This window comes from Mesoplodon mirus (assembly GCF_964341445.2).
Source record: "Mesoplodon mirus genome assembly, chromosome: 6".
NCBI lineage: Eukaryota > Metazoa > Chordata > Mammalia > Artiodactyla > Ziphiidae > Mesoplodon > Mesoplodon mirus.
In genome coordinates this window covers 71639060-71666689 of record NC_138982.1, presented here as the reverse complement: position 1 = coordinate 71666689, position 27630 = coordinate 71639060, and the positions used below count along the sequence as shown (strand labels likewise).

At 42.0% G+C, this 27630-nt stretch overlaps 1 protein-coding gene across 5 annotated transcripts in view; it reads left to right on the top strand.

Annotated features, from left to right (window-relative positions):
- KCNAB1 (potassium voltage-gated channel subfamily A regulatory beta subunit 1) overlaps positions 1-27630 on the top strand; it is a gene marked incomplete at its 5' end in the record, with an annotated part of 420311 nt that overhangs the window by 289815 nt on the left and 102866 nt on the right. For all 5 annotated transcript variants that reach the window (XM_082625460.1, XM_082625457.1, XM_082625458.1 and 2 more), the window contains one exon: positions 12887-12930. In XM_082625460.1, coding sequence (XP_082481586.1) covers positions 12887-12930 — 44 coding nt within the window. The remainder of the gene's footprint in view (positions 1-12886; positions 12931-27630) is intronic.

Below are 27630 nucleotides of genomic sequence, written 5' to 3'. Positions count from 1 at the left end.
AAGAATTATAAAAGACCAACATAGAGGTTGGAGAATGAAAATAAACTAAATCCAGCACTCCAGACTGACCAATCATTAGCCATTTATTACAGCTCAAAATCGTCACGGGCCAACTGCATTCAGTTCTCACTAGTTCCCAGGTCAGTTTTTGATTTGTTATTCTTCTGGAGAGAAAGAGCATGCATTAACCTCAAAATCAGTGATGAACTCTGGATGCATCTTAGTAGCTGCTGAGTAAACATCTGCTGAATTAGAAAAGCAAAGAAGAAACAAACAAAAACCAATGTTCTGTCAACATGAGAGTGTTTACATATAAAATGAAATTAAATGATAAAGGGATGTTGGCTTCAAAGGGTCCTCAATTTTGTTCTATTTTTGTTTAGTTTCTGGGTCTAGTGTTCACTCACTACATTTCTTCTTTGTCAACGTTAGTATTCAACCTTAGTTTCAAAATTGCTAACTCATACCCCTGTGAGAGACAAATTTGCCAACTAGACAACAGTGTTTGTGTACAATTCTTTTTGTTCTTAGCCTTACGGTATCCAGTCAAAAGTTATTTAAGTTAGATCCTTCATTCCCCACCCACTTCTGTGTGGTATGTCATCCATTTGTAATACAGTTAGATTCATATCTCACAGTCTGCATCTCATCTTGGGTTCCCCTGACATCCTGGTAGATTTTTTTTAATTTGCATAGAGTGTGTAATTCATTTTTTGTGTTTGTTCAGTTGTATGGATTTTGATAAATGCACAGTCATTCCACCACAGCACCATACACAATAAATTTCATAACCCCAAAGTATCCCTCATACTGCCTCTTTGTAGTCAATCTCTCCACCCACCTCTAACTCCTGATAATTACTCATCTTTCTCTGCCCTTACAATCCTTCCCAGAATGTCATATAAATGGACTCATACAATATGTAGCCTTTTGATTTAGCAAAATGTATTTAACTGCATTTATATTATTGCATGAATCATGAATCAATAGTTTATTTCTTTTTCTTGTTGAGTGGTATCCCATTGTATGAATACACCTTAATTTGATTATCCATTCATCAGTTTACAGGCATCTGGGTGGTTTCTAGTTTTCAGTGGATTATGAATAAATTTGCTGTAAATATTTTCCTAAAGTTGTTTGTGTAAACAAGTTTTTGATTGACTTGGGTAAATATCTAGGAGTGGAATTGCTGAGTCATATGGTATGAGTATGTTTAACTTTATAAGAAATTGTTAAACTGTTTTCCAAAGTGGGGCGTATCATTTTGCATTTCCACCAGCAATGTATGAGTTTCCATTTGTTCTGCATCTTTGCCAGCACTTGGCATTGTGTTTGGTTTTGGTTTTGGTTTTATCTTATACATTCAAATAAGTGTGTAGTGGTATCTCATTATGGTTTTAATTTGTGTTTCCCTAATGCCTAATGATGTTGAGCACTTTTTCATATGTTTAATTGCTATCCAGATATCTTCTTTAGAGAAGTGTCTGTTCAACACTTTTGACTAGACACAGGCCACCTTTTATTGGGTTTTTGCAGTTATTTTCTTCCAGTGTGTAGCTTGTCTTTTCATTCTACTAACAGTGTCTTTCACAGAGCAAAAGTTTTAAATTTTTATGAAGCCCAATTTTTCAAATTTTTTATGGATCATCCTTTTGGTACTATATCTAAAAAACTTTTACCTAACCTGAAGTCTCACAGATTCTCTCATATCAGTTTTTTCTAGAAGTTTCATAATTTAAAATTTTACATTTAGGACTATGACCCATTTTGAGTTAATTTTTGCCTAAGATGAGAGGTGTGTATCAGTTTCTTTTTTTTTTTTTTTTTTTTACATATGGACAATTGTTCCAACACCATTTCTTGAAAAGACTATCCTTTCTCTGTTGAATTGTTTTTGCACCTTTGTCAAAAATCAGTTGACTATATTTGTGTGGGCCTATTTCTGGCTTATCTATTCTATTCCATTTACTATCTATTCTGTTCCATTTATATGTGCTTCATTCCTTGTGATAATACCACACTGCTTTGATTACTGTAGCTTTATATTAAATCTTGAAATCAAGTAATATGAGTGATTCCTACTTTATTCTTTTCCAAATTATTTTGAATATTCCACTTCTTTCACCTTGCTGTATAAAGTTGAGAATCACCTTGTTGATCTGTATAAAACATTTTGCTAGGATTTGAATTGGAATTATCTTTACTCCACAGATCAAATTGAGGGGAATAGATAGTTTAGCAATATTGAGTCTTGCAATCCATGAACATGTTATGTCTCTCCGTTTAGTTAAATCCTTTTCCATTTCTTTCTTTAATGTTTTCTAGCTTTTAGCATACAGATGCTGCCCATATTTGGATAGATTTGTGAATAAATGTTTCATTCTTGGGGTGCTATTGCAAATAGTTTTTTCTTTGAAGTTTCAGATTCCAATTGTTCATTGCTAGGAATACAACTGACTTTCATATATTGACCTTGTCTTCTGCAACCTTGCTAAATCCACTTATTAGTTCAAGGAGCTCTTTGGTAGATTCTTTGGGATTTTTCTACATAGACAATCATGTTGTCTTCAACAAGAGTCAGTTTTATTATTCCTTTTCGATCTGCATGCCTTTTATTTCTTTGTATCACCTTATTGCACTATGATGTTGAATAGGTACAACTGAATTTTAATAGTCAATCTAAACACAAAAGAATTAGGACTAAAATAATATCAAGCTCTGGAAGTTCACATCAGGAAGGTAAGAAAGGCTTCTCAGACTTAGTCATTTGATTGTTAATTTAGTCAATGAAATATTTACTGGTATCTCCATGAGGCAAAGTATTATAAGGAAGTCAAATATAAAATCAGACTTGGATCTCTCCATCAAGTACCTTGCAGTTGAGGAAAGGTAATAAGACATGAAAAATAGTTACTACATACATATAAGAAGGTATAAAGCTAATCAGAGATAAACAGCAAAAGAGTAGGAGAGGCTCTAAGGCAGAAGAACAGGTAGGAAGCCATTAATATAAAGGTCTGATCTGGTGGTGGTAACGAAGAAGTCAGGATGTAGGTGAGGGATGGTGCAGAAGTGGGCTCCTCAGATTTTGCTGACTGATTGGCTGTGGAGGCCAAAGAGAAGGAAGAGATCTGTGGGAGTTAAAATATGTCACTTATTTTTTGGAGGGGGTAGCGGCGGGGCCACAGATTGATATTCTGGATTTGGAGTGTACACCGAAAGTTCAGATGGGGTGACCTGCAGGTGGACTGACTGAACTAACAAGTAAGAGCAGGCTGGACATAGAAGTTGACCTTGGTCATGATTCTCCCTTTAGCCCCAGCTCTAGGCTTTGAGGCTGTAAATACTAGAGGGCTGGGATTCACCCTCCCATTGGAACAGTGACCACACTTAGCTGAAGGGTCAGGGAGAAGAGGAATGGTATGGGTGGAGATAGAATCCATCTTGCTAAGCAGGTTCCCAAGCTCCAGTCTCTTGTAAAATAGAAGAAGGAGCCCTAACACCTACATTGGTTGAAAGAGTGAAAGGCTACAATGTTTACTGTATCCCTCCACTCAGGGAGGGCATAGAAACTCATTTAACAGAAGAGGGAACCTGCATGAGGTGAAATGAGATGTCCATAGCTACCAGGAACGGAGCTTGGATTCAAACCTGTGTCTATCTGATAACAGCTTGCACTTAGCATTTACCATGTGTGAAGCATTACTTTAAAGGCTTTAATCCTCACACTTAAACCGCACAACAACCCTGTGAGGTAGCGTCTGTTATTATCCCCAGTAACATATGGGGCACAGAGAGGTTTGGTAACTTCCCAAGGTTTCAGTGATAGGAAATAGTACAGGCACTTCTTCACTATAAGCATATCATCACCACACTATGCTGCCCAGTGTTTCCCAGTAAACCACAGAGCCTCCCTAGCCAACAAGAGTAGAACAAGTGAGTGACAATGCAGTCTTTATCCACAGCAAAATGATGGCATCAGAGCACCCACTGTGAGCATCACTGAACACCAACTATGTGCCCAGGACTTTGGTAAGTGCTGGGAATAAACAGATGCATTAGACACAGTCACTACCCTCACAGATCTCAGTCTGGAAGGAGAAACAACCTTGTACACAATGAGTACAATATGCGCTGTGATACATGGCACTCTGACAGCAGGTGTAAAGGATTGGGCACACAGAGAAAACAGGCATTAATTTTATGTTCCTCTGTCAAGGAAAGTGAAAGGCAAACTAATGCCTAATGGCTAGAAGCAACCTTATACTTTTGATTAAGTGCATATTTAAATATCACCCTGCCCCTCAGTCAGGCTCATGCCTCAGTCTCCATCACATGGCCGACTTTACTTTCTAAAGAGAAAGCAAGAAATTCATGCACAGTAAATGGAATTGGGAAGATGCGGAGCATGAGCTCTGTCTCAGATGCTTTTTTGTTTGTTTTACTTTGCCTTTGAAAACTACACAGCTCATTACAGTGGAAACTAACACAGCTGTCATTACAAAGTAGATGACAGAGAAGGCTCTACCTTTGCTTCATCTTGTGGAACTTCTTTGAAAATAAATCATCACCCCAGGGTGAAGAAAACTTTGAAATCTTTAGATTCTCTCTTCTTAGTGTTGAAAATGCAAGTACATGTGTGATATTCACATAGGAAAGTGTGATCATTCTGTTGTGAGGATAGAAGTGATCTTGGACAAAATTTGGAAGGTGGAAAAGTGTGTTCTCCCATTTGGGGGCCCACTTCCTTCATCCTCCTGCCACTCCACTTTTTTTTTTTTTTTGCGGTACGCGGGCCTCTCACTGTTGTGGCCTCTCCCGTTGCGGAGCACAGGCTCCGGACACGCAGGCTCAGCGGCCATGGCTCACGGGCCCAGCCACTCCGCGGCATGTGGGATCCTCCCGGACCGGGTCACGAACCCATGTCCTCTGCATCGGCAGGAGGATTCTTAACCACTGCGCCACCAGGGAAGTCCATGCACTTCTTTGTGAATATATTAAACAACAAGCTCTAGGAGTGCGTCGAATACCACAATTTCCAAAAGGTGATGAGTGTAAATGGTGAGTGCAAATAATGTTTTGAAATTTTTGAGGCAACTGTGATGTGGTAGAAAAATACCTGTAATTCCTTTTCGCGGCAAAGTAACAGTTAATGTGGGTACTTCTGTGGTTTCTTGCCTACATTCATACTTGAAGGAGAAGCTACATTTCAGTTAGATGTTGGTGAAAATAAAAATGTATTTTTTCTCATTCAAGTTCATGAACCCCAAGTGATATGCCCTGAGATAAAGGTTCTAGATTCTTCTGATTTAAGACTCTGAATTATTGAGTTCCAGCTATGCTGCTGCCTTGGATACTTGAGACAGAAAAAGCAGTGAGTAACTTTTATTGAAGTGATAAGTAGATTTTGGTGAGCATTTCTCAACCCTTCTCCCCATCCCCACCCCTGCAGAACAACCAAGTTCTGCCCCATCCGCACAACTTTGTGTTATAACTCTATTTCCCTCCTCCTGGCAATCACAGAAGAAAGGTTCTAAATTTCTCAGACCCACATGATTTCTCCAAACTGCCTTTACCAACCAAGTGTCACCTTCTCCTTCACCTCCCTTATCTATCTTTATCCCCTGTTTCCCACTATCCTAATGATTCTAGCAAAATGACTCACAATTCACATAAAATAGATTCAGGAAGTTTGCAATGTCTAAGCACAAATCCACGAAGTAAGAGGATCATAGAGTCACAGAAGTAGATCTTAAAAGCCACAGAGGCAACCTCCTAACAGGTTTAGTACCTGAACCAGAACCTCACCAAATTCAGTGTTTGAGACACCACTTTTCCTAGAAAATAAGAAAGGAAGAAAGTAAATAGCATTTATTGAACACTGAAGTATCCTGGGACTGGTGCTGTATTTATATTTTCTCACTCTTTGGAAAATAAAAAGCAGTGAGCTCTTAATATCCCCATTTATGAATGAGGAAAGAGACTTAAAAAGTTTAAGTAACCTGTCCAAGATCACACACAGTTAGTAAGCATTATTTCTGTACCTCCCCCTCCTCAGTCTCACCGACCTGACACTCACAGAACCACTGAACAGGACCATTGAAACCACTCACAGAACCACTGAAATGACTGCCCAGAAGTCGTCAGCAGTCCCTGTGGGGCTGAACGTGAAGGGCATTCCTCTGTCCTCCCGATGCTGGATCTCCCGCAGCCTTCAGTACTGGCCACTTACACCCTGTTGAAACCGACTCCACCTTTAGCTTTGACAGCATCACTTTCTGGTTTCCTCCTACATCTTGACCCCTCCTTCTCAGTTTCCTTTGCCAGTGTAGCTTCCTCTTGGCCACCTATAATGTTGGAGCCCATCAAAGCCGAGCCTTGGCCCCCTCTTCTCTAACTGAATGCTGTCTCCATTGGCAAAGCTGACCCCAGCCCATGGCACTCATTACCCTTGATACCCAGAAAAACCCCCTCCCTGCTCTGTGCTCCAGGCAACTAACGTGGATATCTTGCCCACATGCCCAAAGGTGGTCAAAACCCTTCTGCTTGTTGAATGAACCCCACTTCAGTGAAAAGCACCTTTCTTCACCCAGCTGCCCAATTCAGAAACCTGAGAATGGCCCCTTACTTCTTCTTCTCTTTCACCCTCCTATTCAAACACCAAGTCCTGTAGATTTTGCCCATTAAGAATACCTGGACTGAATCTGAACAATCACTTATCATCATCATTGCCAAAGCAGCCTCCAAGCTCCTCTTCTTGCCTCCCTTCACCCCATTTCTCCTGCTTAAGGATTTCAGAAATTTTCCATCACTCCTTCATATTAAGACCAAAATTGGTAACATAATCGGTAAGGCCCAGTTTGAGCTGCTTCGTACCACCTCCAACAGACTCACCTGGGCTCACTCTGCACCCTGCTCTTCCCCTGACCTGTACTTCTTTTAGTTCATCAGTTACCCATGCTTCCTCCAGCCTCTGAGCCTTTGCATGTGCTGTTGACTCTGCTTGGAATGCTGGTCCCTACTCTTTTCATTAAGTTACTTCCTACTTGTTTGGATTTCAGTTTAAATGCTGCTTGCCTAGGGAACCTTTTCCTAACCATCCAGACCAGGTCAGCTTCCCCAACAGGGCAATTTTTCACTTAGGGCATACTGTTCTTTTATTTTGTACTATGGTCAAATAATCAATTCACTATTTGACACGTTTCCCCTTCTATGATGTAAGCTCCATGAAAGCAGCAACTATCTGCTACTCAGCCCATCCCCACACCCTAATACAAGGCTTGGTATGTAGTTGAAACTCAGTACATCTCTATTGAACTAATTAATTAATTATAGGGAAGTCTCTTTTTGCCATACTTCTGTAGACTTTTCTAGAATGACACAGACCAACAGGTGATTTTATATGTCCAAAGAAAATGAATAAGAACCTAGTTGGAATTTACAACAGACAATGACTTGAACCTTTAAATCAAAAAATCTGAAATAATCCCATTCTACTTTGCTGCTACTAGATAAAGAAAAGAAAGTTTCATTGTGCTACTTATCAATGTCTGTCATCCAAATGCATGGCTAAATCATTTATGTGCCTGGCGGTTTCCAAATGAATCATTATTCACTATCAACAGTGATGAACGGTGCCCTCATAAGAAAACGTTATTACAGTTTGTAGTCACCTTCATGGCTGTCAAAATGTATGTTCTCATACAAGTATCAAAACCAGCTGGCTGACAAATGCACATACTTTCTGCTCTGGATTTTTCAAGAAAGATTAAATGTACATTTCTTTCTTTCTTTCCCTCTTTCTTTTTTTTTTCATTCCATCCCCCGGATTTGACTAGTAGCTTCCAGGTAAGGCACCACACACAGCAGAGTGTGATTTAGAGGGATCAGAAAGTTGTTCAAGTAGACTAAAACAGCAGATGATGTAATGATCTGAGCACATGAAAACCAGGTCAAACCAAACTTGTTTCTGCCAGCTTGACAAGACCACTGGAGTCCCTTACATGTGCTTTCAGGTTGTCTCTGTTGTGTCAGCCTTTAAATAAGGGATTTTTGTCCTATGCAATATGCATCTTTCTTGGTCAAATGCAAGTACCTATTTTAGCTAGCTATTCCTCTCTTCCAAGCAGTTTACAACTCTGAGTAATGTCTAAGATATATGTATTCAGAAGCAAGCAATTTAAAACAGCACATTTAGGTTGCTAATCTTCTGCTTTAAGCATCTTTGATTTGTAAAGGACCTGTAAGCATCAAATGGCATTTGATACTGTGCCTAAGTGACACTGGATTTTACTTCTCACAATTCTATTATCGCCTTAAAATAAAAAGTGCATGATGGATGCTCCACAAAATGACACTAGAAATTATATTTAATGCATCTGCCATGGAACTAACCATTGTTCTAAAACAAGTTCAGACACTGAGAGAACAATTCTGCCTTCAGAAAGAAGAAATGTAACCTTGGCTTCTCAAGAAGCTATATCCCTTCTGCAGTAACTCTTTCCTGAATCTTTGATTTAAGATTTAGGATTTCCAAAATTTGACTGACAAAGCTATGTGTCCCGTGCCCCCATACTGATGTCATTCATTTCTAATATTAGCAGACGAGCAGCTCAGGTTCACCTGGGAAAGAGGAGATTTTATTTTGAGTTGAACAGGAGCACATACTAAAAATGAACACAGTGAGACTTCCTTCTGGTGTAGCTGACACAGATAAAATAGGAAAACCAGTACAATGCAACTGTTTTGAATCAAATGGGAAAGAAATTCAATCTAATTATACATTTGATGTGCTTACAGAATCTTTTTGTGGCCTCACCTGTGCTAATGCTGAGGAATTAAGAAATAAAATGCAATTACATTAAGTTGTTTCAATGCACAATGTCACACAAGGTCATGAAGTGTGCATGAAAATTCCTTATGACTGGGATAAAGAAGGTTCCAGGACATCTGTCACAGCCCAGCATGATGTGTAAACTTGGCCATTATTCGGTGTTATAGCCACACAAACAAGCTTTCAGATGATATATTTTGGGCTCATTAGATCAAATGTGTCAAGTATTTGGGCTTCTATTATCCAGCAGAGCTCAAATGGATCAGAGGGGCTAAACAATCACCCTACCTCCACTTAGTATTGTGAAGACATGAACGCGGGATTACCCCTGGAAAAAATAAGACTTAGAGACCAGATATGGCTTATGCACGGAAAATACCTCTCACCTTACAAACAACCGACTGTAAGGAATTCCCTGGTAGTCCAGTGACTAACACTCCCTGCTCCCAGTGCAGGGGGCCCAGGTTCGATCCCTGGTCAGGGAACTAGATCCCACATGCCACAACTGAAGATCCCGCGTGCTGCAACTAAGACCTGGCACAGCCAAATAAATAAACAAATAAATATTAAAAATAAAAATAAAAACAACCAACTCTATTTGGTAATCATTCCTTCTAGCAGGTAAAAATATTCAGAGAAAGAGTTAAAGGAAATAAAAACACTAAGGCTCAGTGCGGGACTTATCACCCCTGTATCAATATTTGTCTCTAATTGAACTTTTCTTACAGTGCAAAATCTTCTAAGGCTTTCATTCAAGAAAATCTGGCCTGGGTGTTTAAACAGCAATGGCAATAAAATGGGCCATGTTGAGTACTTGTTACTTTGCAGTTTGTGTTGGCTGACAATTCTCAAGTTTCTCAAGTGTGGCCTTCCAAACCCATAGCAGAGTGATCATTATCTCCCTAAGTCACTGTCGTAAGGGAACTTAGGGCAGGTCTCCCTACCTTGGGTGCTGAGATGCTGCTCAGCAAGCGCCCAGTGTCATAACCTTGCCCTATTTGAGTTTGTTAGAAAAATTTCTTCCTTTGCAAGTTTTCTGCACCAAGTTACGGTTCCCTATTGTGCTCAGAGTCACTGAAAGATTTTAAAATTACATGAAACTCCTTACCTAGATCTTTTCCCCCATGACACCCACATAGTTATGCAAATACAAACCTGAGATAGCTCCTCCATGTGCTCTCAAAGACCTCCATGGGAGGATATACCCCACTGTATTGTGATTATATGGTTGCTTTTCTGTGTCCCTCAGAAAAGGTAGAGGATAGAGAACTCCTTAAGGGTAGAGAACGGTGCCTTGTTCCTCTCTGTATCCGCATGTCCTTGCACATTGCCTTGAACATGGTAACCTATGAATAAATCTTCACTAATTCATCAATGTCAAGTATCTCTACCTGGAAGACTGTTATTCACTTATGTATTTTTTTTGCTTTTTTTGTTCTGGTGTAGGTCTTTTTTTATTCTCCCCACTATATAGCTTTTGCTCTAGATTCCTATCCTTTAAAATCAGCAGACTTTGGGAATTCCCTGACAGTCCAGTGGTTAGGACTCGGCGCTTAACTGCAAGGGGCATGGGTTCGATCCCTGGTAGGGGAAATAAGATCCCACATGCCCTGTGGCACGGCCAAAAAAAAAAAAAAAAAAGTAGACTTTTAGACCACAAAGCAAGATCTTTTGGCTGTACATCCTGTGGTTTTCTGAGAAACTACTAAAAGAACAATTCCTGGTGCAAATTATTTTCATGGGAGAGGTCCAATTATTTTTCTCCTATTTAGCAGTTCAAAATATTTTTCACACATGCCTTTATGCAATAGTTTCCTGCCAGGTGGACATATCCAATTCATATGGAAAATTTAGCACTATGTCTGAGAGGGTGAGTAGAGTCAGAAAGCACCAAAAATAATTATGCTTTGCATTCATTTACTGTGAACACATTAGCATATATTATCATGTTCTAGCCCCACCACAGTGATGCTGAATGAATGGCATAAGTATTAATACCCCATCGTACTATGAAGAAATTGAACTCCAAGGAAGTGATTTCTCCGAGCTAGTTGCAACAAATGCACAGAAACCTGGGTCTTTCTGCAGTGTGATGCACTTTGGACCATGCTAGGAAATGAAATGTGTTGCTTAGGTGGAATTTTATAGACAATAATAGCAAGCAGGGAAAAGAAATAGATGCAAAAACAAGAGCACTGGTTACTAGCTCTAAAGAAGGCAAACTGGGGAGGAATCAAGAGAGAACCTGGAAGAACCAAGCTGTGGAAAATTTTATTGGAAAAGTTGGTGCTGTTTTGTTTGGGTAGAAGAAAGGAGAAGAGTTGTGCTCTTATAAGAGCATCTGATCAGAGAATAAGGAATACACTTTTCTACCATGTTTCAATAGTGTAGATTCATCTCCTCACACTGGACCCCTACAAAATTCTATGAGGCATCCTCTCTCTGAGAATTTGATTTCTTCTCTGATGGCAGTTAGGTGGATGACTGGAAAATGGGTTGGGTCTGGGTCTCCACAGACAAACACTTTACAGTGAAGATTAGAGCACCTAGTTCTCTCCCTACTTAGAGAATGAAAATATATTTCCTTTCCCTGGATTAACTTCTAAGGATGAAAAGCAAAGGTGTTGATGAGGAAAGGAAGAATCATTTAAGGACTATCCGACCTTCTTGTAGGATTTTTGTGTAGGTTTTTTTAGGTTTGCATTTTAAGCTTTTTAATTTTTATTTTATTTTAATTAATTAATTATTTATTTATTCATTCATTCATTTTGGCTGCATTGGGTCTTAGTTGCAGCACTCAAGATCTTTGTTACGGCATGCGGGATCTTTTGTTGCAGCACACAGGCTCTTTGTTGAAGCGTGCAGGCTTCTCTCTAGTTGTGGCATGTGGGCTCCAGAGGGTGCCGGCTCAGTAGTTGCAGTGCACAGGCTTAGTTGCCCTGCGGCATGTGGGATCTTAGTTCCCGACCAGGGATCGAACCCACCTCCCCTGCTTTGGAAGGCGGATTCTTAACCACTGGACTACCAGGGAAGTCCCTGTGTAGTTTTTTTTTTAAAAAAAAAATAATATATCAACCATAAAAAGAAATGAAATTGAGTTATTTGTAGTGAGGTGGATGGACCTGGAGTCTGTCATACAGAGTGAAGTAAGTCAGAAAGAGGAAAACAAATACAGTATGCTAACACATATATATGGAATCTAAAAAAAAAAAATGGTTCTGAAGAACCTAGGGGCAGGATATGAGTAAAGACGCAGATGTAGAGAATGGACTTGAGGACACGGGGAGGGGGAAGGGTAAGCTGGGACAAAGTGAGAGAGTGGCATGGACATATATACACTACCAGATGTAAAATAGATAGGTGGTGGGAAGCAGCCACATAGCACAGGGAAATCAGCTCAGTGCTTTGTGACCACCTAGAGGGGTGGGATAGGGAGGGTGGGAGGAAGATGCAAGAGGGAGGACATATGGGGATGTATGTATGCATATAGCTGATTCACTTTGTTATACAGCAGAAACTAACACACCATTGTAAAGCAATTATACTCCAATAAAGATGTAAAATATATATATATATATATATATATATATATATATATATAATTTAGTGTAAATAGCCTAAAGGATTATTTTGTATTTGTTCTTTTAATAATCCCTATCCATCAAGTTGTCCTCAAGGAACTCACATTCTAGAAGGAGAGAGACAATACATTTGTAAGCAAATTAATGAAGAAGATCATTAGGGCTGAAAAGCTATATTTTGTGGGGACACTTTGTTGTTGTGCTGAGCCTAAGCACATTTTGGGCTTTCTAGTGCCCAAATGGAGATGAAAGAGTCTCTTCCCCAAACCACAGGCCTGCATCTGAGGCTCTGCCTCTACCATGGCTCTAGTCAGGAGCAACATCATCAAAAGTGAGATTTATACACCTGAAATGAACACAACATTGTAAATCAACTGTATTTCAATTAAAAAAAAAATTTAAGTGAGATTTAATACTCCAAGTTAAAATTCACCTGATGAAATGACCATGTGTTGCTTTATTTTTATTCTAGGAATCTTGGAAAATCAGGACTCAGAGTTTCTTGCTTGGGTCTTGGTAAGTACTCAGGGTATCATGTGGGTGTGGGCTGGGAGGTGGGAGATTGGGGAGGATACCAGGGAATGACTGGGGTGTAGGTCAGGACCCAGTCTCAGGTGAGAAGGGACTTCCTGACCAACATTGCCTCACTTCTCCTTCTGAGCCTTTCCTGCCCCACACAGCCCTCCCCTTCTCAGACCCAAGGAGCCACTGTGATCATGATGCCTTATGGGGTCCCATTAAGAAAAAAGAAACCTGATATTAAAGCACATCTTAGAGGAAGAGACTCCTCTGTTATTCCCATTTAGCAAGTGTGAAGAACCTTGTGGCATGTATTTGTATGCTCACCTCACCTGCAGCATCATATGAATTTTTTTTCTATCCTTATCTTCCCTTTGCCTAATTTTCTCACTTTTTTCTATATTTTAATGTATTTTATGTACTTTTATAATGTACCTTAAATGTTTTAGGGATAAAGTTTTATATATACATTTCCCCCCAGAAACTGTAAATATCTAAAGAATAGTAAGTAGAGATGGCAATTTTAACATCATAAGAACGAATCTGAAATGGTAAAATCTGAGTTTGAGACTTGGGGTAGCATACAGCTTCCAGACATCCCCCAGACAAGGGAAAAGGCAGCCTTGGTCTTCAGGCAATTCAACATCATCAGAACTATTTCTGTAACCTAAGAGAGTATAGACCAGGATGATAGCTGAGGAAGTAGTGAGAAATGGTCAGATTATAGCTATGTTTTGAAGGTCAAGCCTGGCAGATCTTCTGTTGGACTCTATTTGGGATGCAAGAGAAAAAAGAAGAGTCAAAGATGACTCTAAGGGTTTTTTTTTGCCTGAGAAACAGAAAAGATGGAGTTGCCAGTAAGAGAAATGTGAAAGAATGAAGGAAGAGAGACTTAGGAAGGAGGGAGAGCCAATTGATTTGGGACATCCAAGAAAAAGACATCCAAGAAAAGAGGTATATAGGCTAATGGATATATGAATCCAGAGTTTAGAAGAGAGATGTGAGCTGGATGTAGGATGACTTGAGAGTCACCAATATGTAGATACTGTTTAAGCCATGAGACTGAATAAGAATATTAAGGGAGTGAGCATAGATAGTACAGAAAACAAAAGCACATGGTCTGTGACCTGGGAAGTCCATTAAGAAGTTGGGGAAATGAGGAAGAGCCAACAAAGAACATTGAAAACAAGCAGTGGGTATGGAGGAGGAGAACCAGGAGAGTAGGGAGTCCTAAGAATCCAGCGTTTCAAGAGGGATGGAGACCAGCCCTGTCCAATGCTGCTCATAGGTCAAGCAAGATGAGGGCCAAGAATTGATCATTCAATTTAGCAACATGGAAGTCACTGATGACTTTGAAAAGATCGGTTTTGGTGGAGTCAGGGGCTCACTCATGATTGGAATAGGTTCAAGAGAGCATGGAAAGAGAAACACTGGTGGCTGCTCTTTTGATGACTATTTTTATAAAGAGAAGCCTAGAAAGGGAATGGAAGCTGGACAGGCAAGTGTGGTCAGAGAGGATACCTTTACACACAAAAGAAATGACAGTATATTTACATACTGATTAAGAAATTCTTTTGAGAAGGAAAAAAATGGTTAAGATAAGTAGAGAAAAAAAATACCTGGAATGATTTCTTGAGGACACAAGAGGAAAGTAACATGAAATAAGACAGAGTACATGGACTTTGAGGCTGGTAGGTGGATTGATGGGGTGGCAGTGGCGGTATCTTTAGAAATTATCTTCTGCTGCTTCGGTATTCTCGGTGAAATCAGAAGCAAGGTCATCGGCTGTTAGTGAGGATGAAAGGGAGGTGTTGAAAGTTTGAGGAGAGAAAGGATGATGAGAGCAGAAGAGTGAATGGACCAAAGGGATGGATCAAAGTGGCCAGACAGCATTAAGGATCTGCTTGAGATTCATGCTAATAAATTTGAAGTGAGACCATCTCTATGGCCATGTGTTTTTCCTCCAGTCATGTTCAACCATGCAGGTCCAGGTGGGGTTTTTCAAGGGCATAAGCTAAGAAAAGAGAGGCAGAGACGCTGAGAGTTTATGCAAAGGGGTGATTGTAATGGTGGACTTTGGGGTTGAAGTTGAGCAGGGAGGAAAATGAGGACTGAAGCCAGGAAAATGAGGAGGCAGAGGGACAGTGAAAAGTGGGCAGGATAAGTGAATTGTACCTCCAGAGGCCCAAAGGATTGTTGGAGTAAGATAAGCAGAGATAGTAAGTTGGAAGAATAGAAAGTGATGGTTTGAAAGGGGGATGCTTGAAACTGAGGCCATGGGGGGTTCAGCTATTGGTAATGACAAAGTCTAAGGCATATCCATTGGGAGAGAGTGGCTGAGGTTGTGCTGAGTGCAAGATCAGTAGACCAGAAGAAGTCAAGGGCCTGAAAGATAAAGGTTCAGGGAAGGATTACTTTGGGGGTCATTGAAATCACTAAAACGTATGGCAAAACTAATGTTGGAGAGAGTGACAGTGAACCAGAGCTAAAATTTTCAGATGAGAGGGATTGACTAGGGATGGGTAAGTGGCTGCAACATGGGAAGCTGGCTGGGGGGAGGAATTGGGAGGAGGGTTTCTTGAACCCTGTTGAATGGAAGTGTGGAGACCAGGGAAGGGATGGTAGTGAAAGAATAAAAGATAGTGGCAACAAAAAAAATAAAAAATAAATAAAAGATAGTGGCAACAATTTCTGCCTCCTTTTACAGTATTGCAAAAACAATGAAGGCTAGTGATGCCTGAGTTTTTCTGATTCTTCTTAATGATATGATTTGGGAGGTGAGGGTGGTCTTTGCTCACCGTAAAACTAAGGGAATTTGACATTTGCTTAATTTGTGGCTTTGATTTTGTTACCACTTACTTGTATTTGAAAGACCCTGTAGATTCATTATCAGGGATATTCTAACCTTAGTTTTTTTTTTTTTTGTTTTTTGTTTTTTTTTTTTTTTTTTTTTTTTGCTGTACGCGGGCCTCTCACTGCTGTGGCCTCTCCCGTTGCGGAGCACAGGCTCCGGACACACAGGCTCCGCGGCCATGGCTCGCGGGCCCAGCCGCTCCGCGGCATGTGGGATCTTCCGGGATCGGGGCACGAACCCGTGTCCCCTGCATCGGCAGGCGGACTCTCAACCACTGCGCCACCAGGGAAGCCCTAACCTTAGTTTTTTTTGAGAGTGCTTAATGGTAAATAACTATTCACTATTTATTATTGAAAGAAATTAAGAAATATAGCAATTTAAGAAAATATGAATTAAGAAATACAGTAAACAATCATACACAATTATCTCATAGAATCAGTATCTATGGTGGAAAATAATTTCATCAAAAGTACTGAGAAACCTCAACCAAAAGCCCTTAAGACTATAAAAAATTCAGGTGCCTATGAAGTGCCACATGTAAATGAGTCTCCAGAGGGCAGACTACAGTTTTTTAAAACTGTGTGTGAGCTGTAGGTATTTTGGTGAACTTTGAAACAGACTTGATTCAGGAGCAGAAAGTCCTGATTTGAGCTTCAAGTTTTTTCTAAGAGCTTGAATGCTTGTGATTAGACACTGTGTGAAAAATTAGGAGGAAACAAGGAAGTTCATGGGATTGACTGGCTTCATTCAAAACAGGTACAAAGCTTGAATAAGTATTCTTTGAGAACTTTTCTGAGCTACCTCTGTAAACCATAGGAGACCAAAAAATTCATAGAAAGGAATAATGCACCAGCCTTAGATAATTTGTCAGGCTTTGTGGACCTCAGCTCTCAAGTCCAGGTGGAGCTGGGTTTACTGTTATAGGCTTGGGATATCAGTTCAGTTACAGCCCATGTTCAACTGAGGCTTTGAAAATTAAGTATTAAATATTCCAAGCAGTCACACGACTACAGATGTCTTTTATTGAAGTACTTTAAAGGTCATATTAAAGCTAACAATTCTGACTTTCTTCTCCACCAGAGGACAGGCTGGGAATTTCTTGCCCTGCCAAGCTTCCTTTTGATAAACTAAGAGCATATGTAAATGGGAGCAGAAAGGTGAAATAACCCAAGGATGAACTGAAGATACATCTAAAGGAACACAGTTCTGCTAACAAAAGAATAGGGGAAAAAAATAAGTGGAAACCTGCCTGTGGGCTGCTGTGGCTGGACTGGTTTGTTAATACACTGACCACTGCTATCAAGACCCAAAGTCAAAGAAACTGATGGGAAGGGAGAAAATCCACCAAAGAGTGATCGAACGTCATCTCAGTCTAGTGGGAAGTGGGATCATCTTCTGAGAGAGGAAGAGAGAATTTATGTATTCATTCATTCATTCACTCATTCATTCTCAGCAAACATTTAGGAAGCCAGGCATCATGCTGGTTACAGGGGATATCCAGATGGAGGAAGCAAGGGCCCTGCTCTCAAACTGCTCACAGCGTAGTAGGAGTCAGGCACACAAAAATAGTGCATTGGACGGATGCCATGATGGAGAGTACAGGATGAATGAAGCATGAGGAAGGTCTTCTGGGGAATCTGGAGCAGCTTCACAGGGGAAGTGCTGCTTGAGTTGAGACTTGAAGGGAGTCATTAAGTAGAGAAAGAGGCTGAAGGATGCAAGACAGAGGAGGCAACACGAGCAATGGCCTGGAGGGAGACCCATGGAGCAGGAGGTAGTGTGGGAAACACTAGTGTATGTGCAGAATATTTCGAATGCAGGGTGTTAGGGAACCACAAGAACCGAGCCTGGAAGGAAAGCTAGGCCTGATCAGGAGGGCCATTGTTTGCCTTGCTAAGGCATTGAGCTCTAGTCCTCTAGGTCTCTGGTGTTCCTCCAAGTCCTACCTCCCCAAGGTCTCAGGGAATACTTGGGGGATGAGGCACAGACAGGGCTCCACCTCTCCCTGCCCTCCTCCTTCCATTGCCACCGCTTCCATCAATGTAGCTCCACTTTTTCTAAATGCAAATATAAATATGACTTTTAGTGTAAATTTAAATGTAAAATTTTAATGTAGTATGTCATAAATGACTTCATGTTTTAGAACAGGAGTAGGTTCACAGCAAAATTGAGCAGAAAGTACAGAAATTTCCCCTCACCTCATATGCACACAACTTCCCCCACTATCAACAACCCACGTCAGAGTAGTACATTCATTACCGTCCTGCACTGACACACCATTATCACCCAAAGACTATAGTTTACATTAGGTATATGTATAACTTTGGTGTTTTACATTCTATGGGTTTGGACAAATGTAATGACAGGTATCTGCCATTATAGTATCATACAGAGTAGTTTCACTTCCCTTAAAATCCTCTGTGCTCTGCCTATTTATTTCTCTCTGACCCCTAACACCTGGCATCCACTGATCCTTTTACTGTTTTCATAGTTTCGCATTTTCCAGAATTTCATATAGTATGGATATCCTACAGTATCTAGCCTTTGCAATTGGCTTCTTTTACTTAGTAATATGCATTTAAGTTTCCTCCGTGTCTTTTCATGGTTTGATAGCTCATTTCTTTTTAGTGCTTCATATTACATTTTGAAGGAAAATAAGCATCCTTCTTCCAAAAAAAGAGTTTTAAAACCCTGCTCCAGCTTGTGAAAAGCCATTGAGAAACTTGGATCAGGAGTAGGACATGATAAGATGTATCAGAATTGTTTTCTGGCAATGATATGAAGGCTAGATTAGAGGGGGAAAGGGTTGAGACTGGAGTCAAGATGATGAGGTAGTGGTATTAAAGATGTACAGGAAGAGGGTGATTTTTTAGGAGGAAAAATAAACAGGACTTGGTGACCTTGGGATGCAGAATGAGAGGTCTACCTGAGCAGAGGAGGGTGCCCCAGTTCCTGGGTTGGGTGTCTAGGTGGACGGGCTGAAATCTCAGAAGAAGGAGATGCAGGAGGGAGCAGGAAGAGGAAGGAGAACGGAGGAGAAGCAGGAGCAGTGTTGGGAAGAGGAGACCCGAGAGCCTGCCAGCTTCAGCCTCAGATATCCAGAGGGCACGGGGAGGGCTGGAGAGAGCTCTGGCTGAAAAAAAAGACCCAGAAAATTCTAACAAGGCTGAACCCATGGTTGTCACTGAGGTCACCTGCAAATACAGAGGACTGAGGTATTTGGACAGGTTTAGGACACCTGCCTTTTGGAGTCTGTCAGACTCCATGCTCCCAGGGATCACCTCTGTTTTTTCTACACCCCTATCGTACTGTCAGCAGATCACAGTATCTAGCAAGCAGTAGGTGCACAAATACAGTTATTGAATGTATGACTGGGTACATGGGTCAATTTCTAAGGAATGACAAAATGCACAGTGGGTAATAGTGAAGATCCAAGGAAAGTCAGAAATCATGAAATGCTGCGGTCCAGCCAACCTGGTTCTTTGGCTTTCTCCAGTAGCGAATCAACACAGAAACCAAGAATGCCAAGTGGAGGTGAGGAGAGGGGATAGAGAGAGGCCCAGCATCGAGGGTTATCCCCAACATGCGTCAGGGACCAGGGCGTCTACTCTATACACAGTGACATAAGTCTAGGCTGGGTTGGGGCTCAGAGTATGCAGCAGGGCTCTCACTGCTGCAGATGGAAAGGGCATCTACCCACACACATTAGGAGCAGGGGGTGCTTCTGATTCATGCCACTGGAGGTCACACCCCACAGCAGGCAGCTGCTCCTACAGGTGCTCAGAAGGGGCAGACTTTACCCTGTGCCACTCACCGTGGGATACACATGCTTCCCTCCACATAAGAGGCTTGCAGGAATAAAGGCATGTGATAGTTAACTTTATGTCAACTTGACTGTGCCACAGGGTGCCTGAATTGGTCAAACATTATTCTGGGTGTGTCGTCAGGATGACTTTGGATGTAATGAACATTTGAATTCATAGACTATGTAACGCAGATTGCCTTCCCTAATGTGGGTGATGGCCCTCCTTCAGTCAGCTGAAGGCCTGAATAATACATAAAGGCTGAGCCCCCTCAGATAAGAGGGGACTCCTCCTGCCTGACTGCTTTGAGCTAGAACATCAGATTTTTCTGACCCTTGGACTCAAAATGAAACGTTGTCTCTTCTTGGGTCCTGCTGGCTTTTGGACTAGAACTTACACACCACCGGCTCTTTTGGTCCTCAGGCCTTCAGACTCAGACTGAATCTACACATGGGTTATCGTGGGTCTTGAACTGCAGATGACAGATCTTGGGACTTCTCAGCCTTCACAATCATGGGACACAATTCTTTACAATAAATCAATCTCTCTCTATATATATATATGTGTGTGTGTGTATGTATATATATAATTTCTCTCTATGTAAATATATTTTATTATATATTATAATTATATAGAAAACATATATAAGTATAAAATATTAATATATATATATAAATATATAATAACAAATTCTATAAGAAATTATAAGGTTCTATTTCTCTGAAGAACCCTAACTAATAAAAGCATTTTGCTAGTTTTGTAAAACATTGCACAGGTGTATGTGGCAAAGCAAACAGTCAGGTATTTCTAGGGAGTGAGCAAGGTTATGGGAAGATGGGAGGAGCACAGATGAGGGGGTATGTGGTCACTTGCTCATTTTTCAGCTGAGCACATATGGATCCTCATGTAGAAGACCATCATCCCCAAAGGAGTACTCTTGGGGTGTTCACTGGTCAGGAGGGCATGTTACGTGTTCCTGCCAGACAGGGCTGGGTCTGGATCTAACAGTGAAGAAGGGAAGGAACACCCTGTGCCTTTGGTGCCTGATTTCCATAAACGTCAAGGTGGTAATTCCCAGGCAGAGCAAACTGACTCCACGATCATCATGTTCTGTGTTCATTCAGGCAGGCCTTTCACACTTCATCCTTGAAGGAATGATGTCATAAAGTAAAATATTTAACACCTTAGAGACACTGAGTCTCTCAAGAGGTGTTTCTTCCCAATTCTGGCTGCACAGCAGAATTACCTGTGGTGCTTTTTACAAAGCAGATAACCAGTCTCCACCCAGACCTTTTGAATAAGAGTCTCCCAAGGCACAGGTGTTTTTAAAAGACTGTCCCGATGATTCTGAGGCGTAGTGGTAGGGTTGGAACCCGTTGTCCTCACCAGGTGGAAGGAGATGGCAACATGTGTGGACTGGTATCTGGTGAGCCAGGTGCTGGCTGTGTTTCTCTCCTGGCTGCTGCCTCCAGGCCCAGGCCCTGGAGCTGGCTGAGGCATCTCCACCTGAACTGCAGTCGCCAAGAGGAAAACCTGCCCAGCTCAGGGTTGGCCTCGGGGTTCGCTGGAGCCAGTGTCCTGGGAAGGCTCCTGGGGCAGGCAGATTGAGCTCACCTCCCCTTCCATTCAGCTCCTGCCACCTGGGCCTGTCTGCCTTGTGCCCTGCCCTAGCCGAGGGAACCTTCTAGAGCAAAAGCAGTGAATCTTATGACTAAACTGTGTGGGCTTCTTCTTAATGTGTTGCATATGTGCAGAATGTACTCCTGGCTCATCTCCCTCTGCCTTAGAGATGCTCTCACTGCACTAAATATTTTGACACTAGGAAAACATGACATTAAATGTTTAACATGAATGATATTATTTTTGACACCCTTCATGACTCTCATTCTTGTTGCTAAACCCAATGTAAACTGGCCATCTCTCCTATTATTATAATAACATAACAATGAGAACATTAAGTATTTATAAACTGCCTCTGAGACACGAGAAGCAATTTTAAAAGGGCAATTTCTTCTCTCAGAACGTTTACCAGTTTTTTTGCTTAACACAAAGTGAACTATCTTAAGACCAGGATACCCACAGAATTTAAATTGTGCATGAATATTAAACATATAACAAGAGAATTACAGGCTTGTCACTTTTCCTGGAACGTCTACCTTGAATAAATGCCATGGTGCATACACATTAAAAATGAAGAGGCATTTATATTTTTATAAAATTGTTTTAGAATATTTCTTCCTCATTTTCTACTTTGATGGATAAAATCCTTCTTCAGAATTGCTGATAACTTGGTTGCCCTCTGAATTATCAGTGGCTGCCAGCCATGTGCCATTGCTTCCCTCATAGAGGGTGTCAGGAGCTGAGACACAGCTGGGTGACAAACGGGCAGCCTGATGCTCCACACATTGTCAGAGTTGGGTTCAGGGAAGAACTTGAGAAGAGAAAGCAGAAGAGTCTACACAACCTCAAGTGTACACACACACACACACACACACACACACACACACACACACACACACACACCTAATCTCCCTCAGTGCAGTTATAAAAGGATGAGTAGCCCTCATTTGTTAATCTGTGATCCAAAAGTGAAACAAGTAGTTGCAAAACCATCAGATAGTGGGGGAGAAAAGGTTTTCCCCAGGCCCAGATACGGGCAATGTGTTGGAAGTGATGATAATTTGTAAACATGGTCTCACATCTGTGAAACGAATTAGTCTTTGCAGTCATCCCTGCCTTTACAGATGAGAAAAACGGACAGGAAGAGGGGAAATGTCTCGTTCAAGGCCAGTGGTAGAGACGTCAAAGCCCGCATCTCCTGCGCCTCCACCAGCCGCCTATTCCCCGCCATCCCCCGCCTCCAGTCTCCATGGGCCCACAGCCACTGCCCTCTCCTCCTCTCTCCTCCTTGAGAAGTGAACAGCTGGACCAGGCATGTAAGGCCCCCTCCAGCTCTATCAGCCATGATATGGACAACAGTCAAGTTCACTAAGACTCCAGGGTGGCAGCTGGGTGAAAGTGCCTTTACTCTACTTTAGAACTAGAAAATGTCAGAGCCTAAACAAGTCCTGGCATCACTCTCCAGAGTAGGGTAGACAAAGATCCATCCAAGCTCCACAGGCAGAATGGGGGCCAGAATCTGTGACTCTGGTGCATGATCAGGTGAGCTGTCCCCATAAGAGATTTCAAAGTGAGAAGGCAGCTGAGTGAAAACATTTTGTTTCTGTGTGGATGCCCTGAATGACTTTCCCTCCTGTGCACCCCTAAAGACCTAAAGACCTCATGAAGTCCTGCCATAGCTCCTGTACTCAAAGAAGAAACATACCTGTGTATATGCAAGTGTATTCGTATTGTTTACCCTGACTGTGCCCTATACACACTCTACATTTATGAAGAGTACATTTATAAGATTATTTTCGTATACCCCCTTATTTTTTTTTAAATCCAGGGATCGAACCCGTGCCCCCTGCATTGGAAGGGCAGAGTCTTTAACTACTGGACTGCCAGGGAACTCCCTCCTATACCCTTTGCAATATAAAAACCAAAATGAAAGTTTCAATTTCAATCAACCATGCAATTGAGCTACTCCAATAGCGAGGCTAAAACATGAGGAAACCCGATGGGGTGCTGTCTTCTCGTATGGTTGGGGCCGTGCCTCTGGTGTGCTTGGCTTAAGTGAGGCAGGGCCATAGGGAGCCATTCCTGGTGGGCAGCATAAATGCCTGAGGGGCAGGCTGCTGTGGGTTAACACACTGAGGGGAAATGCATGGAGATTTGTATGTAGGCCTTTGAGGCCTCATCTGGATGAAGTTAGGAATAAAATCCCAGTTCTTTTTAGCACTACTAAATCAACCAGGAGCCTTCTAGAGTCAGTGAACAGAAAACCCAATTCAAAGCAAAGCGAAAGCATCAGCTTAAGCAGAAACAGAAATTTTTAGGCTCATAGGGACAGTGGACCCAAATGGCTTGATCCAGGGATCAGACTATGAGCTCTGCAAGCTGGAGGCTTGTCCATTCTCAGGCTGCCCTCAGAGTGACAAGATGGCTGCATATGCTCCAAGCCATATATCCCATTGGCTCTGACTGCCTTATATATCCATCTGTGAATCGGTCACTGAAGAACTGCCGGCAATCAAGAACCACCCCTGAAGCTGGGGAAGGGTTTAAATCCACCCCAACCACAGAATGCAGATTCCTAAAGGAAATTTAAAGCACTCTTGCTTAAAGGGCTCTGAGTTTCTCTGCTCTGAGTTAAAAAGAAAAGATATCCCTGGATCCTGAAAGCCCTTCCCCCCACTTATTTTAGCTTATCTGAGCCTTTTCTATGTCTTTGGTAGCCAAGGTTGGAAATCAAAATTCTCCCAGCCCTTTCTGTAGCATGAGGTATGCTCAGAGTTTGCTGAGTCAGCTCATGTTTACCTTCTGCTCCCTCAGTTTGCCTAATGGACAGAATTTTCCTCAGCAGGATAAATATGTAGCTTTGCCTTTTTAATACTTCCCCATCATGTTAAAGGATCAGTGAGACTTGAGGCTCATTTGCAAATAAAAGCTTCATCCTAACACCTGGAATATGCAAAGGAGGACCTCCAGGAAAGCAAAGCAGAAAATACCATCAATGCTCACTTTATATCTGACTACTAATTAAAATGAGAGGAGGAGGAGGCTACCCAACATGCAATTACAGAAAATGGGTGATGAGGTAATGAGCAGTAGCTAAATTAGAGCTGACAATCTAACCACGGGGATTCCTTCAGGCTGAAGAAAAGGAAACAGGAGATGAAGGTCCTGGCTTGGCTCTGCTTGCAATTACTAGAAACAAGTTTTCTGGGGGAACTTGTCATGTTTCTTCTTAGTCTCTTACTCTACCTTCCTTCCCATTTCTCCACCCTCTGCTCTAAGCCACCCTTTCCTTTGGCCCTTTCTGAGCAGAAACTGTAGCCCAACTCAGCCGACCTGCTTTCAGTGGTGATACTTAACTGCTTCTGGCTGAAGAGAGAAGGCAAGACTGGCCCTGAGACTCATTTCTAGAAGTGACCCTCTGTCTGGCTTTGTTACCTGTCACACCATTCCAGTCACCCTTCCTTCCAGCACCTTCCTGGGAGGGCTGGTTGGCTGCCCTCGTCCTGCTGGTGAATGGGCTGCCTCTGATGCCACCCATGTCTCAGTTTGAGCTCTTAGAGGGTAGAAACTGAGGCTGATTCCATCATCCCTGGAAAGCACTGGATCAGCACTCCTCTCCTTCATTTGTGTGTCCAAAGGTTTCACAAGATGTACCAGATGGCATGCTGAGGAAACAGGAGAAAAAACACACCAGAGCACCAGTGGCCACCCTCACTCAGCCCACAAGCAGGGAGGCAGGGGGGAGGCAGTGACCTGATTCCCAGGCAAAATGAGATCCTTGGCCTGTGTGCCCCCAGAGGACACCTTGCTTTTATGTTTGCTGGTGATAGCTTATTAGTCTGACTTATTACCTGCTTGATTATCAGTTCAGAACACATGCCTAGATCAGAGAAGCTGCTTATATATACTCATTTATGGAATGAATGAATGAATGAATGAATCGCAGTGTGACCAGGGCTCTGAGAGAAATATGAGGTGCCATGCGAACACATATGAGGGCTGCCTTAAGAGGAGATCATGGAAGGCTTCCTGGGGCAAGAAATATCTGAGCTGAGTATGAAAGCATGAATAGGGTAGGATAGAGCCAGGTCAAAGAGAAAACAAGGAAAAAGCAGTTTAACAATAATAGAGGTAGAGAGACAGAGAGATAGAGGTATAGGACACAGAAACGGTACAAATGATGAAGCAACCGCCTCTTCTGGGGAATGAGGAAGGTGCTGATGGGGCAGTGGGGTTTTGAAGGATGGATAGGAATCTGTCAGGTGGATAAGGAAAAAAAGCCACAGGCATTCCTTTTTTTTTTTTTTTTTTTTTTTGCAGTACACGGGCCTCTCACTGTTGTGGCCTCTCCCGTTGCGGAGCACAGGCTCCGGACGCGCAGGCTCAGCGGCCATGGCTCACGGGCCCAGCCGCTCCGTGGCATGTGGGATCTTCCCAGACCGGGGCATGAACCCACGTCCCCTGCATCGGCAGGCGGACTCTCAGCCACTGCGCCACCAGGGAAGCCCCACAGGCATTCCTTTTAAAGAAATTTCCTACTTACCCTTCACTCAGATCTAGGTTTGATGGTTGCTTTCCTGACATCCACGTCTAGATAGAGGCTTCCTGTTAGTTCTCATCACAACCCCTCTTACCAGGATGTGGTATTTTTCTGTCTTCCCCACTGGACTGGGAGCTCCAGGAAAAAGACACCGTTATTATTATTTGCCATTTTGACCCCACCATCTGGCATGGCTCTGAAAAATTATGGGGCTCAATAAGTATTTTCTAAATGAATTGATAAATAAAGTTCAGGAAGAGAAGCCTGGGAGTCTAAACCAGCATGGCCTGGAGAAGGAACTACATGGGAGAGAAAATGATGAGAGATGACTTTGGGAAGATTATGAATAACGTTGGAAGCCATACCACGAAGCTTGGAATGTATCTGTTTGAGTCGCTGAAATATTTCACTCCAGGTGTTGCTTGGCCAGATACATTTTAGGAAGCTCATTCTGGTCACTGTGGTCACACTGCAGACAGCAAATTCGAGAGGACTGGGAATAGAGGCAAGGAGACGGGCTGCAAGCGACTCAAATATTCTCACTTTTACAGAAGATTAAATGTAACAGTCAGTTAATTGCCCACTAACTGTGAGCCCAGTTCATCACACTGTGAGCATATACACAGATCCTGTGCAGAATATGTAGGGGGACTGTGAGGTAAATGAGGCTTGACCAAATTAGCAAAAGACTGGTAAAGAAAATACAAAAGGAAGTGTTTTTAAAAGCATAAAATATCTGAAGTAAAGAACCAACATAGGTGTCAGTGTAGTAAATTACAAAGTTTCAGTGATTGGGTTAAAAAAAAAAGTTCCTAGATACCTTCTTTAAGGGAGAGGATGGAGATAAATGGAAAATTTTTAAACAGGCAAATAAAAATCAGACAAATATGAACCAAAAGGAAGTGAAATGTGGGTGTAAAATTAATGAAATAAACAAAGTAGGGGGTGGGTGGGATGGATTGGGAGATTGGGATTTATATATATACACTACTATGTATAAAATAGATAACTAATGAGAACAGACTGTATAGCTCAGGGAACTCTCCTCAATGCTCTGTGATGACCTAAATCGGAAGAAAATCCAAGGAAGAGGGGATATATGTATACGTATAGCTGATTCACTTTGCTGTACAGCAGAAACTAACACAACATTGTAAAGCAACTATACTCCAATAAAAAAAAAAAAGTAGAATTCAAGCAAAGAGAAGATGCAGTCATGAGAGATGATAATCAATGGAGTGAGGGCCCTGAGAAGGAGCAAGGAGATGGGATCAGCAGAGAAACAGCCTCGGAAAGAAAAGGGACACTCTTCCACAGGGACAGGAAGAAAGGAGGAAAGGATGGGTGTTGTCTTATTCTGTGCTCCCTTACCTCGGAAGCCAATGTTGAGCGCACACCCACCTGAGGGTGAGGGAGGTGGGCTGTTCTCATACCAGAGGCAGCTGGAAGACCACATGGAAATGGGCAGTCACGTCTGATAGTTTGATAGCTTTGGTAGCAGGAAGTAGAGGGTTTACATTTTATTTCTTTTATGTTCTCTGTGAAGCAGGAGGCAGGTTTATTTGGTGACATTAAAGAAGGAGAAGGTAGGACTGAAGTTGAGAAAAGCAGGGCAGGTTTGAAATCCAAACGGGGTGGGGGGAATGATTAAAAACCAGAGGACTGGTGGGCTCTCTGTGTAGTTACTGTAGACCAAGAATTTACGATGCATGTTTCTCTGCAGTCTGTGATTTTCTCCAGCACAGCTCAGCGTCTTGGCTATAGGTGATGAGCAGCTGGACAGTCAGACTCATCCAGGTGTGAATTTTTGCCAGGCAGGTGAAATGAAGGAACAGTGAAGTAATGGAGCTGAGAATAGGGCAACAGAATCTTCTAAATGG